Source organism: Oryctolagus cuniculus, chromosome 6, assembly GCF_051225735.1.
Source record: "Oryctolagus cuniculus isolate XC-2025 breed Fujian yellow rabbit chromosome 6, ASM5122573v1, whole genome shotgun sequence".
Taxonomy (NCBI): Eukaryota; Metazoa; Chordata; class Mammalia; order Lagomorpha; family Leporidae; genus Oryctolagus; species Oryctolagus cuniculus.
This window is the reverse complement of record NC_142872.1, coordinates 3350892-3363828: the sequence shown is the minus strand read 5'-3', so window position 1 is coordinate 3363828 and position 12937 is coordinate 3350892. Positions and strand designations below refer to the sequence as shown.

Genomic DNA, 12937 nt, shown 5'->3' with positions numbered 1-12937 from the left:
TCTACCGTGAGGGCTTTCCTTGCCAGCAGTCTGCCTTCTGCCCTCTCCACACCGAGCCCGGCCTGGCTGGCCAGGCTCCTGGCAAGCTGCCTGGACACACCCGGCACCTCGTGGGCGGTTTTCTGCAGACAGCTGCCTTCAGGAGGAGCCGGGCAGGCCAGACCCGGTGTGTCCCAGACGTAAGAGAGGTGGCTCGGGTGAGACACTAGAGGAGGCCGCTACAGAGCACGGGGAGAACGAGGCTGGGAGAGCTGTGTGCACCCCCGAGGCCCCTCGGCTGCGGGACGCAGGGAGTCACAGAGGGACGAGCGGCCGCTCACAGGGTGCCCCTCTGCTCCTCCGTACACAGGTGAACACAGGACGGGCTCCGTTGCATCAGCTCTGCGAGAGCACGTCAGAGGCACCTGAGTGCGGGTTTGAGGCAGAGGCTTGCAGCTTACACGGAGCAGGGCGGTGCCTGCTCCTAGAACTCGCGGTCTCTGTGACCCGTCCCTTTCCAAGTGAGGCCGTGGACTGGGACCCATGAGCGGAGGGAATGAGACGACAGGCTCGGAGTTTGTGCTCCTGGGACTCTTCCTGGGCGTGCCACACCCGGGCATCCTCACGTGCCTCACCGTCCTGAGCTACGTCCTAGCCCTGGCCGCGAACGCCACCCTGACCGTCCTCATCACGCTGGACACCCACCTCCACAAGCCCATGTACTTCCTCCTCAGCCAGCTGGCCCTGCTGGACCTGCTCTTCACATCCACCACCGTCCCCAGGACGGCCGCCGCCTTCTTCCTGGGGACCAAGACCATCTCCAGCACGGGCTGTGGGACGCAGCTGTTTTTCTGCCTTGCGCTGGGGGGAGCAGAGTGCCTGCTCCTGACTTGCATGGCCTGCGACCGTTACATGGCCATCTGTCGCCCTCTGCGGTACCCTGTCCTCATGAACCGGAAGACCTGCCTGTCGATGGCCGTGGGGTCCTGGGTGGGGGGCAGCCTCAATTCCCTAGTGCAGACTGTGTATACCATGCGTTTGCCCAAATGCGGCCGCCTAGAGATTGACCACTTCTTCTGCAAGGTCATGGCCATTCTGAGGCTCTCCTGTGGGGACACCTTGATGTACAGGTTGACGATACTTGGGGTGGGCATTGTGCTGCTGCTGGTTCCCTTTGGCGTCATCTTCTCCTCCTACGCCGTCATCTTCCTCACTGTCCTGCGCATGAGTTCCTGTGAGGGGAGGCGGAAAGCGCTGGCCACCTGCTCCTCCCACCTGGTGGTGGTGAGCCTCTTCTACGGTCCCACTGTCTTCACCTACATGACCCCCGGTTCCACACACAGCCCCGCCCAGGACCAGGCCGTGTCTGTGTTCTTTGCAATCGTCACCCCCACGCTGAACCCCTTCGTTTACAGCCTGAGAAACAGAGACGTCTTAGAGGCGTTGAGGAGGGCTTTGAGACCCACAGTGCTCTTATCTCCTACAGTCCTGTGACTGCTTGGTGATGGCTGTATAAGTCATCAACCCCACAGCCCGCAATGCCTGCCTCTTAACCACGGCCGGCCGGTCTGACTCCTGAGGACGCGGTCACTTGCTGACACTGCTCGGGCAACCCAGGCACATGTCTTTGGTGTGTTAGGTCACTTTTGTTTTTTCCCCTCTGCTGATACTTTTATCCTGAATGACAGCGCAGTGGGTGCTGGCTTGCTCATGCATTTCACAATGCTACGTCACAGGTACTCACGGCAAACTCACAAAGGCAGAGAACAGGATGGTGGTTACGAGAGCCTGGGGTTCAAGGGCAAGGGGAGAGGGCGAGGGTGAGGGCACTGCATCTCAGACAGGAGGGGCAGGCCCAGTGACCTACTGCACAGTGGTGAGCACAGCTAATGAGCACACGTCCTGCTCCCAAAACTGCTGCAGGTGCAGACCGCAAGCTTCACCCCAAAAAGAAGAGGAAATGAGATGAAGTGATGGGTAAGCTAACTAGCTGGATTTAATCTTTCTGTAATGTACACAAATGCATAAGTAATACAATCACAACTTATAAACTGAAAAATCGAATGACCTGACAGGTGAACGTTTATTCTTGAAAGGATTAATAATAGAAAGAACGCTTGCCCATCGTTGTTGGGACTCCACACCCAGCCACTGCTGGCGGTACTGAGGCTCCTCAGGACAGCTGAGGCGGCGCTGCCCACGGTCAGCAGCCCCACACGCAGGGGCTCGCGGGGAGCGGAAACCGATATACTGAAGCACACTCACTCTCCCGTCTCACAAGAGCCAAGGCATGGAGCCAACCCAACTGTCCCTCCCAGATGGATGGCTAAGGAAATCCCTGCATGAGGACACACAGTGGGTAGGAAGGCACTAGATTCTGTCACTTAAGACAAGACGCTCGGGTGAGCGTGAGTGAGATGAGCCAGGCTCAGAGAGACAGATTCTGCAAGGCCTCACTCACCTCGGGGACCCAAAACCGTAGATTCCTATGAGCAGCCCAAGTAGGTAGCAGAATGGAGGTTAGCAGGGCTGGGACGATGTATGAATTTCAAACATTTTTACCATAAAAACATTTCTAATTCCATTTTTCCATGAATTTTTCAAAGCACCCATATACTTCAAAACATCATGTTGTACAAAATAATGTTATCAGTCAACTTAAGGATTCAAACACCAAAAAGGGCTTCAAGGCCAGAAATTAGTAAATTTACTGAGATATGTAAGTATTAGGCAAACAGAAAAAGCAAGTTAATGCTATAACTTCGACATCATTTAAGTAAATAGGCAGGTCAGACACTCGTCGGACATGTGGCATGACCACAGTGCATGTAAGCTGTGCTTGGGGGTGGGCTTTGCTCTCCTTCATTTTTGGGGTGCAGTTTTCTGTGTGCTCCCCAGAGGCTCCCCGAGGCCAGCCCCTGTCCACATCGGTGTGGTCCGTGCCTGGTCATCCCACCCAGGCACTGAGCCCAGCGTCTGCAAGCACGTGCTCCCAGAAACTGCACCCCCCAGGGAGCGGCAGCCTCTCCCCCACCCGGGTTGCACCTGGCCAGGAATGGACCCTGGGACCACACGTAGATACAGTCCCAATAACGGGCACGACCCCATGGAAGTGACAGGTGCTGAGATGACCACACGTGGGAGCCAGGCGAGGGAAGGCTGCTGTGAAGGACAGAGATCCTGGCAGGATGGCGGGGTGTCGTAGCAGGGTCCCCTGGGCCCCCCGAGTCCCCATGGTTTCTTCAGCACTGACTGCTGTTGTGAAGCCCTCCTGAGCACTGCCGCCGTGGCAAGGAAGCTGGATGTGCGGCTCCATCACTGAGGGTCATGCACGGGGAAGATGAGGAACAGAGCCACGGATCCCCTGCCAAGGACAAGTCTCCTGAGAAGAGATGGGCCTTGGAGGCTCATGCCCCGATGGGCTGTTAGCACGCCCCAACCTGGCCCATCCTCAGTGGAAGGAGAGAAACGGAACCCAATGCTGACGGGCTGGGCACAGGTGCTCTCCTGCCACGGCGCTGGTGGGAGTAGTTTCCCTCGTTTCTGGGGAAGACTGGACAGTCTAGATTTCATGAAAACAGAACTCTGTGTGTTAATTTCCCCAGCCCCAGAACCTAGAGGGTCACTTTGGACATACAAGTCTCAGTCAACAGACACTTGGCCAAATGGACACTGCGTGTCGGGTCCTGTTGTCGCAGGAGTTCTGGGGTTGGCGTGCGGAGGGGTGCGGGAGCAGTGGCCACAGTCTGCCGCTCCAACCACTCAGGTCTGGGTCTCTTCCCCACGAGGGGTGCCGGCTGCTTCCTTTTACCGAATCCCTCAGAAGTGACACCGCGTCCTTGTCGCAGCTCGTGCTGTTACGGTTCTGATGTTACCGCTCTGTGGACCACTGCCTCTCCTCTTCCACCGGGCCACAGCTTCTCTCCCATTGGCTCCCCGAGCATCGTGGTCTCCTGGGCTACAACTTTTCTTCTCTGCCAGGTTCACCGAGGAGTGCGGCAGTCTTCGGTGCCACAGCTCCTGCTGTCTGCCGGATCCTTGTCTGGGACGAGTGAGGCACTGGCACAAGGAGGGAGTGAGCAAAGCGAAGGTTTACAGAAGGAGGCAGAGAAAGCCCCCTCCCTGGTAGCCACAGGGCTGCTTCCCAAGTGCCACCTACGGCACTGGCATCCCACCTGGGAGCTGGTTTGAGTCCCTGCTGCTCCACTTCTAGTCCGGCTCCCTGCCAATGAGCCTGGGGAGAGCAGCAGAAGATGGCCTGGGGGCTTTGGCCCCTGCCACCACATGGGAGACCCAGAAGAAGCTCCTGGCTCTGGCTTCAGCCTGGCTCAGGCCCCACCATTGCGGCCATCTGAGGAGTAAACCAGCTGAAGGAAGTTCTCTCTCTCTCCCTCTCTCCCTCTCTCCCTCTCTCCCTTTCTCCCTCTCTCCCTCTCTCCCTCTCTCCGTCTCCCCCTCTCCCCCTCTTCCTGCCCCCCTGTAACTCTGACTTTAAAATAAATAAATCTTAAGAAAAAACTGCCTGGCTAGGATTTTTACACAATTCTAAAGGTTCAAGTTCACCTGATTGGTCAAGTTGCATGATAATGAGGTATTATATAGAAACCAACCAGGGAGTCAGCAGAGGCTGAGTATGATTGGCTTGACCAGGAACCAATCACAGAGCCCACGCTACATGTGGACGTGGGGAGTGTGTTCAAACAGGTCTGTGGCAGGCGGCTCCGCTCAGCAGATGGAACCACATCTGGAGGTGACGTTGAACCTGTGTCCCACCCTCCGTCCCTCAGAGTTCCTGCATGGCTAAGTCAGGCGGGGTCTTCCTTTCCTTCCCAGGGCCCTGGGGTCCCTATCAGAAGCAGGAGGAGTCTATGTCTCCTACCCAGGAGATGGGGCACATGCTTTCAACACATTCCATTTTTAAAAATTTTTAAAAATACTTACTTGAAAGAATTACAGAGAGAGAGGGAGAGACAGGGATAGAGGTCTTCCATCTACTGGCTCACTCTAGATGACCACAATGGCCAGGGCTGGGCCAGGCTGAAGCCAGGAGCCAGGAGCTTCTTCCAGGTCTCCCATATGGGTGCAGAGGCCCAAGCACTTGAGCCATCTTCTGCTGCTTTCCCAGGCCACTGGCATGGAGCTAGATTAGAAGTACAGCAGCTGGGAGAGGAACCAGCACCCAGATGGGGTGTGGGCGTCCTGGGCACCAGCCCTTGCCACATTCTCTGATGGAGCACGACTCTCTGTTCCAACTCCTTGGCTTACACAGAGGCTCCTGTGTGACAGCCTTCTGTCACACAGCTCCCTCTCTCCTGTGTGACAGCCATCTGTTACACATCTTTCTCTCTCCTGTGTGACAGACGTCTGTCGCACAGCTCCACTCTCATGTGTGACAGACGTCTGTCACAGCTCCATCTCTCCTGTGTGATAGCCATCTGTCACAGCTCCCTCTCTCCTGTGTGACAGCCATCTGTCGCGGTTCCCTCTCTCCTGTGTGACAGCCGTCTGTCACAGCTCCCTTCTCATGTGTGACAGTCATCTGTTGCACAGCTCCCTCTCTCTAGTGTGACAGCCGTCTGTCACACCTCCCTCTCTCAAGTGTGACAGCCGTCTGTCACAGCTACCTCTCTTCTGTGTGACAGCCCTCTGTCACAACTCCCTATCTCCTGTGTGACAGCCATCTGTCACAGCTCCCTATCTCCTGTGTGACAGTCATCTGTCACAGCGCCCTCTCTCCTGTGTGACAGCCATCTGTCACAGCGCCCTCTCTCCTGTGTGAGAGCCATCTGTCACAGCTCCCTATCTCCTGTGTGACAGCCGTCTGTCACAGCTCCCTATCTCCTATGTGACAGCCGTCTGTCACAGCTCCCTCTCTCGAGTGTGACAGCCGTCTGTCTCACAGCTTCCTTTCTGCTTGCATGGGTTGAGTTGTGTTGCAGTGTTCTGTGCTGTAGCTTCTCTTCTCTGTCCGTTCTTTGTCTCCTGACCACAAGGAATGAGGCCACAGGCAGGAAGGGGAGCCGAGTAAGGAAGTTTACTGAAAGGAAAGAGAAAGCACCAGGCAACCACCTGCGGCCCCAAGAGAGGGGCTGGGCAGCACCGCCTGGCTCTCATATGTATATGTTTCTAAAGGAGGAAGTTTGCCTGATTGGTCAAGGTATATGCTAATGAGGTCGTCTATGAGAACCTATCAGCAAGCAGCTGAGCCTGACTGTGATTGGTTTGGCCATGAACCAATCATCAGAGGGAAGTTAGGACTAAGCCCACATGGGCCCATGGTGGGCGGGGCCTGGTGAGAAGCAGGAACCAATCAGCAAGGCCAGGAGTGTCCAGCAGCCACAGGACTCAGTACGGTCACCCAAAAGCAGTGTACTGGTCTGCTCAGCTGGGTGCCTGCCCTCCAGGGGCCGCTGCGTCACTACCATAATTTTCAAGATAACACATGGACCTTCTGAGCCAACGCTTCATTAAATTTGCCCTTGAAGAGTTAAAAATAAAAGTGTTGGCCGGCGCCGCGGCTCAATAGGCTAATCCTCAGCCTGCGGCGCCGGCACACTGAGGTAGACACAAAGCTGGTATCCCGAAGCCACAGAGGCTGGCGGCAACGATGACTACACGCATGTGAACCAGGAGCGTGGAGGGACCAGCCCGTAGGGAGTGTGCAGATGGCCTACTGCAATCTTAGGAGCAAACAGATGCACAGGCAGCTTGCGCTTAGCATAAGCAACCCCCAAGGCCGACATCAGAGGTGGAGACTAAGGCTGTTGTCCAGTCTAGAGTCCCAGTTCCAACTTTGTTCTCTGTCCCTACACAACACTCAGGGCCAAAACCCACAGATGGAAGCAGTGCTCCGATTGGCGGAGTGAGCAGCCAGCAGGGCGGCAGCGAGCGTGTCCAGGCGGCACGTCTCTATCTGAGGTGCTCCCAGATTGCTCCAACAGCCACACTTCCCACGCGCTGGTGGCAGCTGCCACAGGAAGGTTCACACACAGAACTGTGCAGCTACGTGTGGACAGATTGCTCAGGGAGGGGTGGAAGTCTGGGAAGAGACCCTCTGAGGTGTCAGGGAGGGCCTCACGGGAAGAGAGTGAACAGGGAGAGAAGCCCACGTGGCCGTCCATGGACACAGTGGCCCCGGGGTGTGCAGTGCACTGACCCAGAGTCCAACCCTTCCCCTGCAAGGCAGGGAAGCTGGAGCGTGGAATTGCATGCTTAGCTGTGGAGATCATGACAGCTCATCGTGTGAGACAAAGACATACTCACATGACGCTGCCCTGAAGAGTACACGCTCACACCTCTAACGTGTACCCCGATAGGTGCACCCCACACCTGGGGCTCAATAAGCCCCTTTCATGAGCATCTTGCAATACAGGAGATGCCATCAGGGTGGAGATTGGGCTTTGGAATTCAAATGATTAGCTCTGCCAAATACCACGCACGCTTGGCAAGGGTGAACCCATTTGTGACCCCAGCATGGGTTCCTAATGTATTTGTAGGAACTTTAGAGATATCAGAGCCGATTTAATGAAAACATAAAAGAATTTTAATATGTCCCTGACTTGATAAGGCTCCAGGGATATTTACAATAAAAGCAAAGCAGCCTCCCGCGGAGGTCTGGGACTCACAGCCGAAACTTCATTCAGAAAGAATTTGCATCGCAGTGGACTCCTGAAGCCATGAGTGCAAACGGCTCCCCCCTGCCCGGCCACTGCTCTGCTCACCCCCACAGCCCGTCACTGTCTCTGCTCCCTAGGAAGCCCCGAACCTCCCTGCCAGCTTCCGGAGTGCAGCCAGCACCTCCTTGTTCCTCAGGCTGTAGATGAGGGGGTTCAGCATGGGGGTGAACACATTGCTGAACACAGACAGCGCCTGGTCCTGCTCTGGGCTGTGGGAAGAGGTGAAGCTCATGTAAATGAAGATGTTTGGACCAAAGAAGAGACTCACTACCGTGAGGTGGGAGGAGCAGGTGGCCAGGACCTTCCGCCTCCCCTTGACGGAGCTCATGCGGAGCACGGCGAGGAAGATGAGTGTGTAGGAGGCTGTGATGAGACAGAAGGGGACGACCAGCAGCACCACACTGGTTACCACCACCACAGACTGATACACGGATGTGTCCTCACAAGGCAGCTTGATGAGGACGGGCACCTCGCAGAAGAAGTGCTGGATCTCCCGGGACCCGCAGATAGGGAAGTGCAGAGGGTAAACCGTGTGAACCAAGGAGCTGGCCGAGCCTCCAACCCAACACCCAGAAACCATGTGCAGGCAGAACCTGGGGCTCATGATGGCGGGGTAGCGCAGCGGGTTGCACACAGCCACGTAGCGGTCGTATGCCATGAGGGTCAGGATGAGGCACTCGGACGTCCCCAGCAACAGGAGGAAGAAGCTCTGTGTCCCGCAGCCAACCCAGGAGATGCCCCTCTCCCCTGTGAAGAAGTTGGTGGCCATCTTGGGGACGATGGTGGAGGTCAGTGTCAGGTCGATGAGGGAGAGCTGGCTGAGCAGGACGTACATGGGCGTGTGCAGCCGGGCGTCCCCCAGGATCAGGACGATCCCAGGAAGGCCAGGACGTAGATGAGGACCACGGCGGCATTGAGGAGCAGGGAGTGCCGGGACCCAGGGAAGAGCCCGGCCAGGAGGAAGTCCGTGGCCGAAGAGGCGTTCCCACCCACCATGCCGCTGCACGGCCACGAGGGAGACCACTGGAGTCACTGCCACGCGTGACAGACCTCTTGTCAGTCTGGGGGCCAGAAGTTCTAGAACCTTCCCCCAGCTCCGGGTTCTCACGTAGCCTTTGCCCCCATCTCAGGGAGAGCACTTTCCCGTGTCTCTTGAACAATCGCCTGACTTGGTAAATACAGAAGACTGGACACACGATCCACGCCAGCACTAACCGGCCTCTCCTGAGCTGAGTTCTTCCGATTTTCTTCTTTCTTTCTAAGTTGGAGAATCCTGTAAATACTAACACCCATTTCTAGAAATACAGGCTTAAGCTGCTGTACACTGCTCATGTTAGCCGTGGGACCTAGCTAACAACTTTTGTGCATCGGGGCAAAAATGAAGGAAATTCTAATCAGTTCTTTCAATTTGCCTTTATAAATTATAAATCAATTACTTGGTTTCATTCTAATGAAATATCCTACTGTTTGCTTGCCTCTTGGTGGGTGATTGTCCTTATGCTATACATAGGGTGAGAGAAATTGCTAGACGCACAGAACTGCCAACCATCAGTTTTCTGTTTTACTGACCAAGGAAAGCTGCCGGGGTGTGGGCAGCTGTGCTCCTGTTCTGGGAGCCCCGCCCCAGATGGCTCCTGCTATGTTACCCCAGCCCGCAGGTTTCCCCTGGTGCTCCTGGCCAAGAGAAAAACGAGCAGCCAAAATCACGAGGCCTGCACTTCAGCTCCTGCAGAGGGGAGAGTCAGGCAGGGAACTGCAGAAGGGCGCTCAGCTTGGATTCCCCATGTGAGACTCCCTGTGAAACAGGGAGGGGACTCCCAGCACGGTGGGTGAGGTTCAGCGGAGGCGCAGCTTCCAGTGAACAAGAGGAGACAGGATGAAGACTAATTTGATCATACCCGGAAAAACAAGGGAAGGTAAAGGAGGAAAGAGCACAGGTAAAGGAAGCGGTAGGGGCCGGCGCTGTGGCATACTGGGGAAAGCCGCCACCTGCAGCGCTGCCCTCCCATTTGGGCACCGGCTCCTGTCCCAGCTACTCAAGTTCCCATCCAGTTCCCTGCTGTCAGCCTGAGAAAGCAGCAGAAGAAGCCCAAGTGTTTGGGCCCCTGCACCCATGTGGGAGACCCAGATGAGGGTCCTGTTTCCTGGCTTCCTCCTGGTCCTGCCCTGGCCATTGCAGCCAACTGAATAGTGAACCAGCAAATCAAAGAACTGTCTCCCTCTCCCTCCCTCTCCCTCCCTCTCTCTCTCTCCCTCCCTCCCTCTCTCTACCATCCCTCTCCCTCCCTCCTTCTCTCTCTCCCTCCCTCCCTCTCTCTCCCTCTCTTCCTCCCTCACTCTCCCTCTCTCCCTCCCTCTCTCTCCCTCTCTCCCTCCCTCCCTCTCCCTCCCTCCCTCTCTCCCTCATTCCCTCCCTCTCTCTCTCTCCCATCCCCCCCATGTCTCTGTAACTCTTACTTTCAAATAAATAATATTTAAAAATTTTTTAAAGATCAGTAGCACAGTAGCAGGTATTAAGTTCTCATTGAAACATCAATTGGCCAAATTGCTCCAATTTTGTTCAATAAATAACCCTGCAGCAGTTTGTTGTCTATAAGAAATACACCTAAAACAGTAAATTAAAAATGACATTTATAAATAGGGACATAGATATTAAGCAAATGCCATAAAGAACAATAAGAAGGAAATGTACAGAAATATGTTGAGCAAGGTTTATTTTATATGTTCTGCAAATAGAATCACTTCTCAGACAAAAAATACAATCACTACTCAGACCAAAAAGCCGTTATAGAATATGATAAGAAGCACAATTTAGAAACGTAGTAAGCAGGTACTTGTACATGAAACAGCACAATGACCAAAAGCCACTGTGTGATAACTGTTACACCTATAAAAATCACTTGAAAAGTCTCGGAGGGAGATCCTGGCACATCCCTGTAAGGCTTAGTTCTCGCTGGTTTTCCACTGGAGTCGTTAGGACTGGTGGAAGGACAAGCAAGCAGACAGCAGTCACAGCTCAGGGGAACTGGCGCTGTGGCAGAAACGGGCGCCAGTCCCCAGCCCTGGCTCTCCTGGCAGATGCCCCGGTTACGGGGTAGCAGTGGCTCAGACAGCCACGGCTTCCATCCTGCAGGGGCCCAGGTTAGCACAGGGTTTCATCCCAGGCACCCCCTAAGATCAAGTCTAAAGTTCTCCCTTGTTTAACCCATGCCAAACACCAAAACAACCTGCAACAACACATATGTGCTAAACAGAAAAAAGAATCCCAATAGAAAAAAACACAATTTCTTCTAGATCGTTGACACCATTCCTTAAATATCTGAATGAAGTGGTGCCTGGGGAAGCCCTCGGCTGAGTCATCATTTCCCAAAGCAGGAGTGAACACGGCAGGTGCTCCCGGTCCTTGAAGGCAACTGTGGCTCCGGCCCAGGGTGCTGGCGCTGCCCTCTGCTGCTGCAGCAGTACTGCCCACAGCCCCTCGGGGTCACGGGCTGTGCTTGGGCCATTCGCTGGTCCTTTAGTTTCCCTGGGATGTCAACGGCATCCCAGCCACTCTCCCTCCTCCTCCACATTTATCCACCATCAGTTTTCCCGTGAACTTACTCTGATGTGTTTGCTGCAGCTCCCCGCTGGGACTTGAACGTGGGCAGGAACTGGAGCAGCCGCTTCTACCAACAGATCTTGAACACGGGCTTTCTTTTCCTCAGAGCCTTTGTAAAATGCCAGCCCAGGAAGACGCTCATGAAACGTGGACACAGAGTCACTGCCCAAACCTGAGAGCACAGCAAACAGGACACGGCCGCCATCGCCACCACAACCTCGGCGACAGCACCACCCTCGTCCCCTGGTGTCCTTTACTCCTGTTTCTGCCTGTTTTGTGTGGGGACACTTAACAGGAGACCACCCCGGGGAGTGTCAGCGTGCTCAGCACCGCCCCCTTAACTCTGCAGGACAGCTCAGGAGCAGCGCCGCGTCCCTCCCCTATGGCATTCTGTACCTGTGAGAGTCCACGAGGGACGCCTCTCACGCCAGCGGAACGAGCCGTGTCCGAGGCAGCGGGACCAGACCTGCCGAGGCAGAGTGCCCCGTGGTGTCGTGGTGTTCAGTGCCCGGGACGAGCAGCGTGGCTCTGAGACGCCAGAGTTCAAGGACACGGGAGCCCCGCAGCTGTCCGTCACTGAGCTGCAGGTATGCCACACAGGAACTCGGAGAGCTTCTGTGAGACACAGTCACCCAGTGTTTCTCTCGGTTTTAACATTTCTCAAGGCTGCAGCTGGAACGTGGACCATCGCCTCAGGAAATCACTGTGTGGACAGCAGTGCCTGTGGATTTTTTAAAAAATATATTCATTTATTTATTTATTTGAAAGGCAGAGTTAGAGAGGGAGGGAGAAAGGGAGGAGGTCTTCCATCCCCTGGTTCACTCCCCAATGGCTGCAGCAGCCAAGGCTGTGCCAGGCAGAAGCCAGGAGCCTGGAGCTTCTTCTGAGTCTCCCACATGAGTGCAGGGACCCAAGCACTTGGGCCATCTTCGACTGCCTTCCAAGCCACATCAGGAGGGAGCTGGATTGGAAGTGGACCATCCTGGACTTGAACTGGCGTGCATATAGGATGCTGGTGTGGCAAGTCGCAGCTTTACCCACCACACCACAATGCCGGCCCCTTTGGGTGGACAACACAGCCTCCCTACTGGGCTGTGTTCCTATGCACCTGCAGAGACGTAAAAGGGATGGAGGCTCCTTTTAACAGACCCAGAACCACATATTTGTAGGTTAACAGAGACAAGTGACCTTAGAGGATCTTACAGGGTTTATTAATAGTTTATTATTTTGATTATATTATAGCTTTCTATGCAATTTCAAACTGTAGCACAGGATAAATCTGCATTATAAAAGCCTATATTCAAATTATTTCTTTGGGTTTCCTGTTACTCTTCCTTTTCCTCAATTCTAGTCTCAGGTGCACAGCCTGTCTGTGGCCCAGTGTCTCTGTTTTGGTCCACATCCAACCCTCTGCCCCCCAGCACCAGAGACAGAGGCCACTGTCTGTGTTTGTTTGATATGTTGTCCCCATTTCAACTGAGGTGAGTTCATTGCTACTACCTATGGGTGAGTCTTGTCTCTTATTATCTGTCCAGTGCCGGGCTCTATCTCCACACCCTCCGCACCTCTGCCCCATGGTTTCCTGTGTTCTGGAGCTTAAAACTGCCAGATCAAGCTCTCTTCAGTCCCACCTACTATGAGAAACTACAGGGGCTGCTGGGGCAGAGCACGGAGCTGCCGC

At 54.9% G+C, this 12937-nt stretch overlaps 1 protein-coding gene and 1 pseudogene across 1 annotated transcript; one reads left to right on the top strand and one right to left on the bottom strand.

The window, feature by feature from the left end:
* Positions 1-522: 522 nt before the first annotated feature.
* Positions 523-1473, top strand: LOC149125951 (olfactory receptor 2AJ1-like). The gene has a single exon (XM_089335822.1). The coding sequence runs from the start codon at positions 523-525 to the stop codon at positions 1471-1473; it is 951 nt and encodes a 316-aa protein (XP_089191948.1).
* Positions 1474-7728: 6255 nt separating this feature from the next.
* On the bottom strand, positions 7729-8651 carry LOC149125950 (olfactory receptor 2L3-like; annotated as a pseudogene).
* Positions 8652-12937: the final 4286 nt, after the last annotated feature.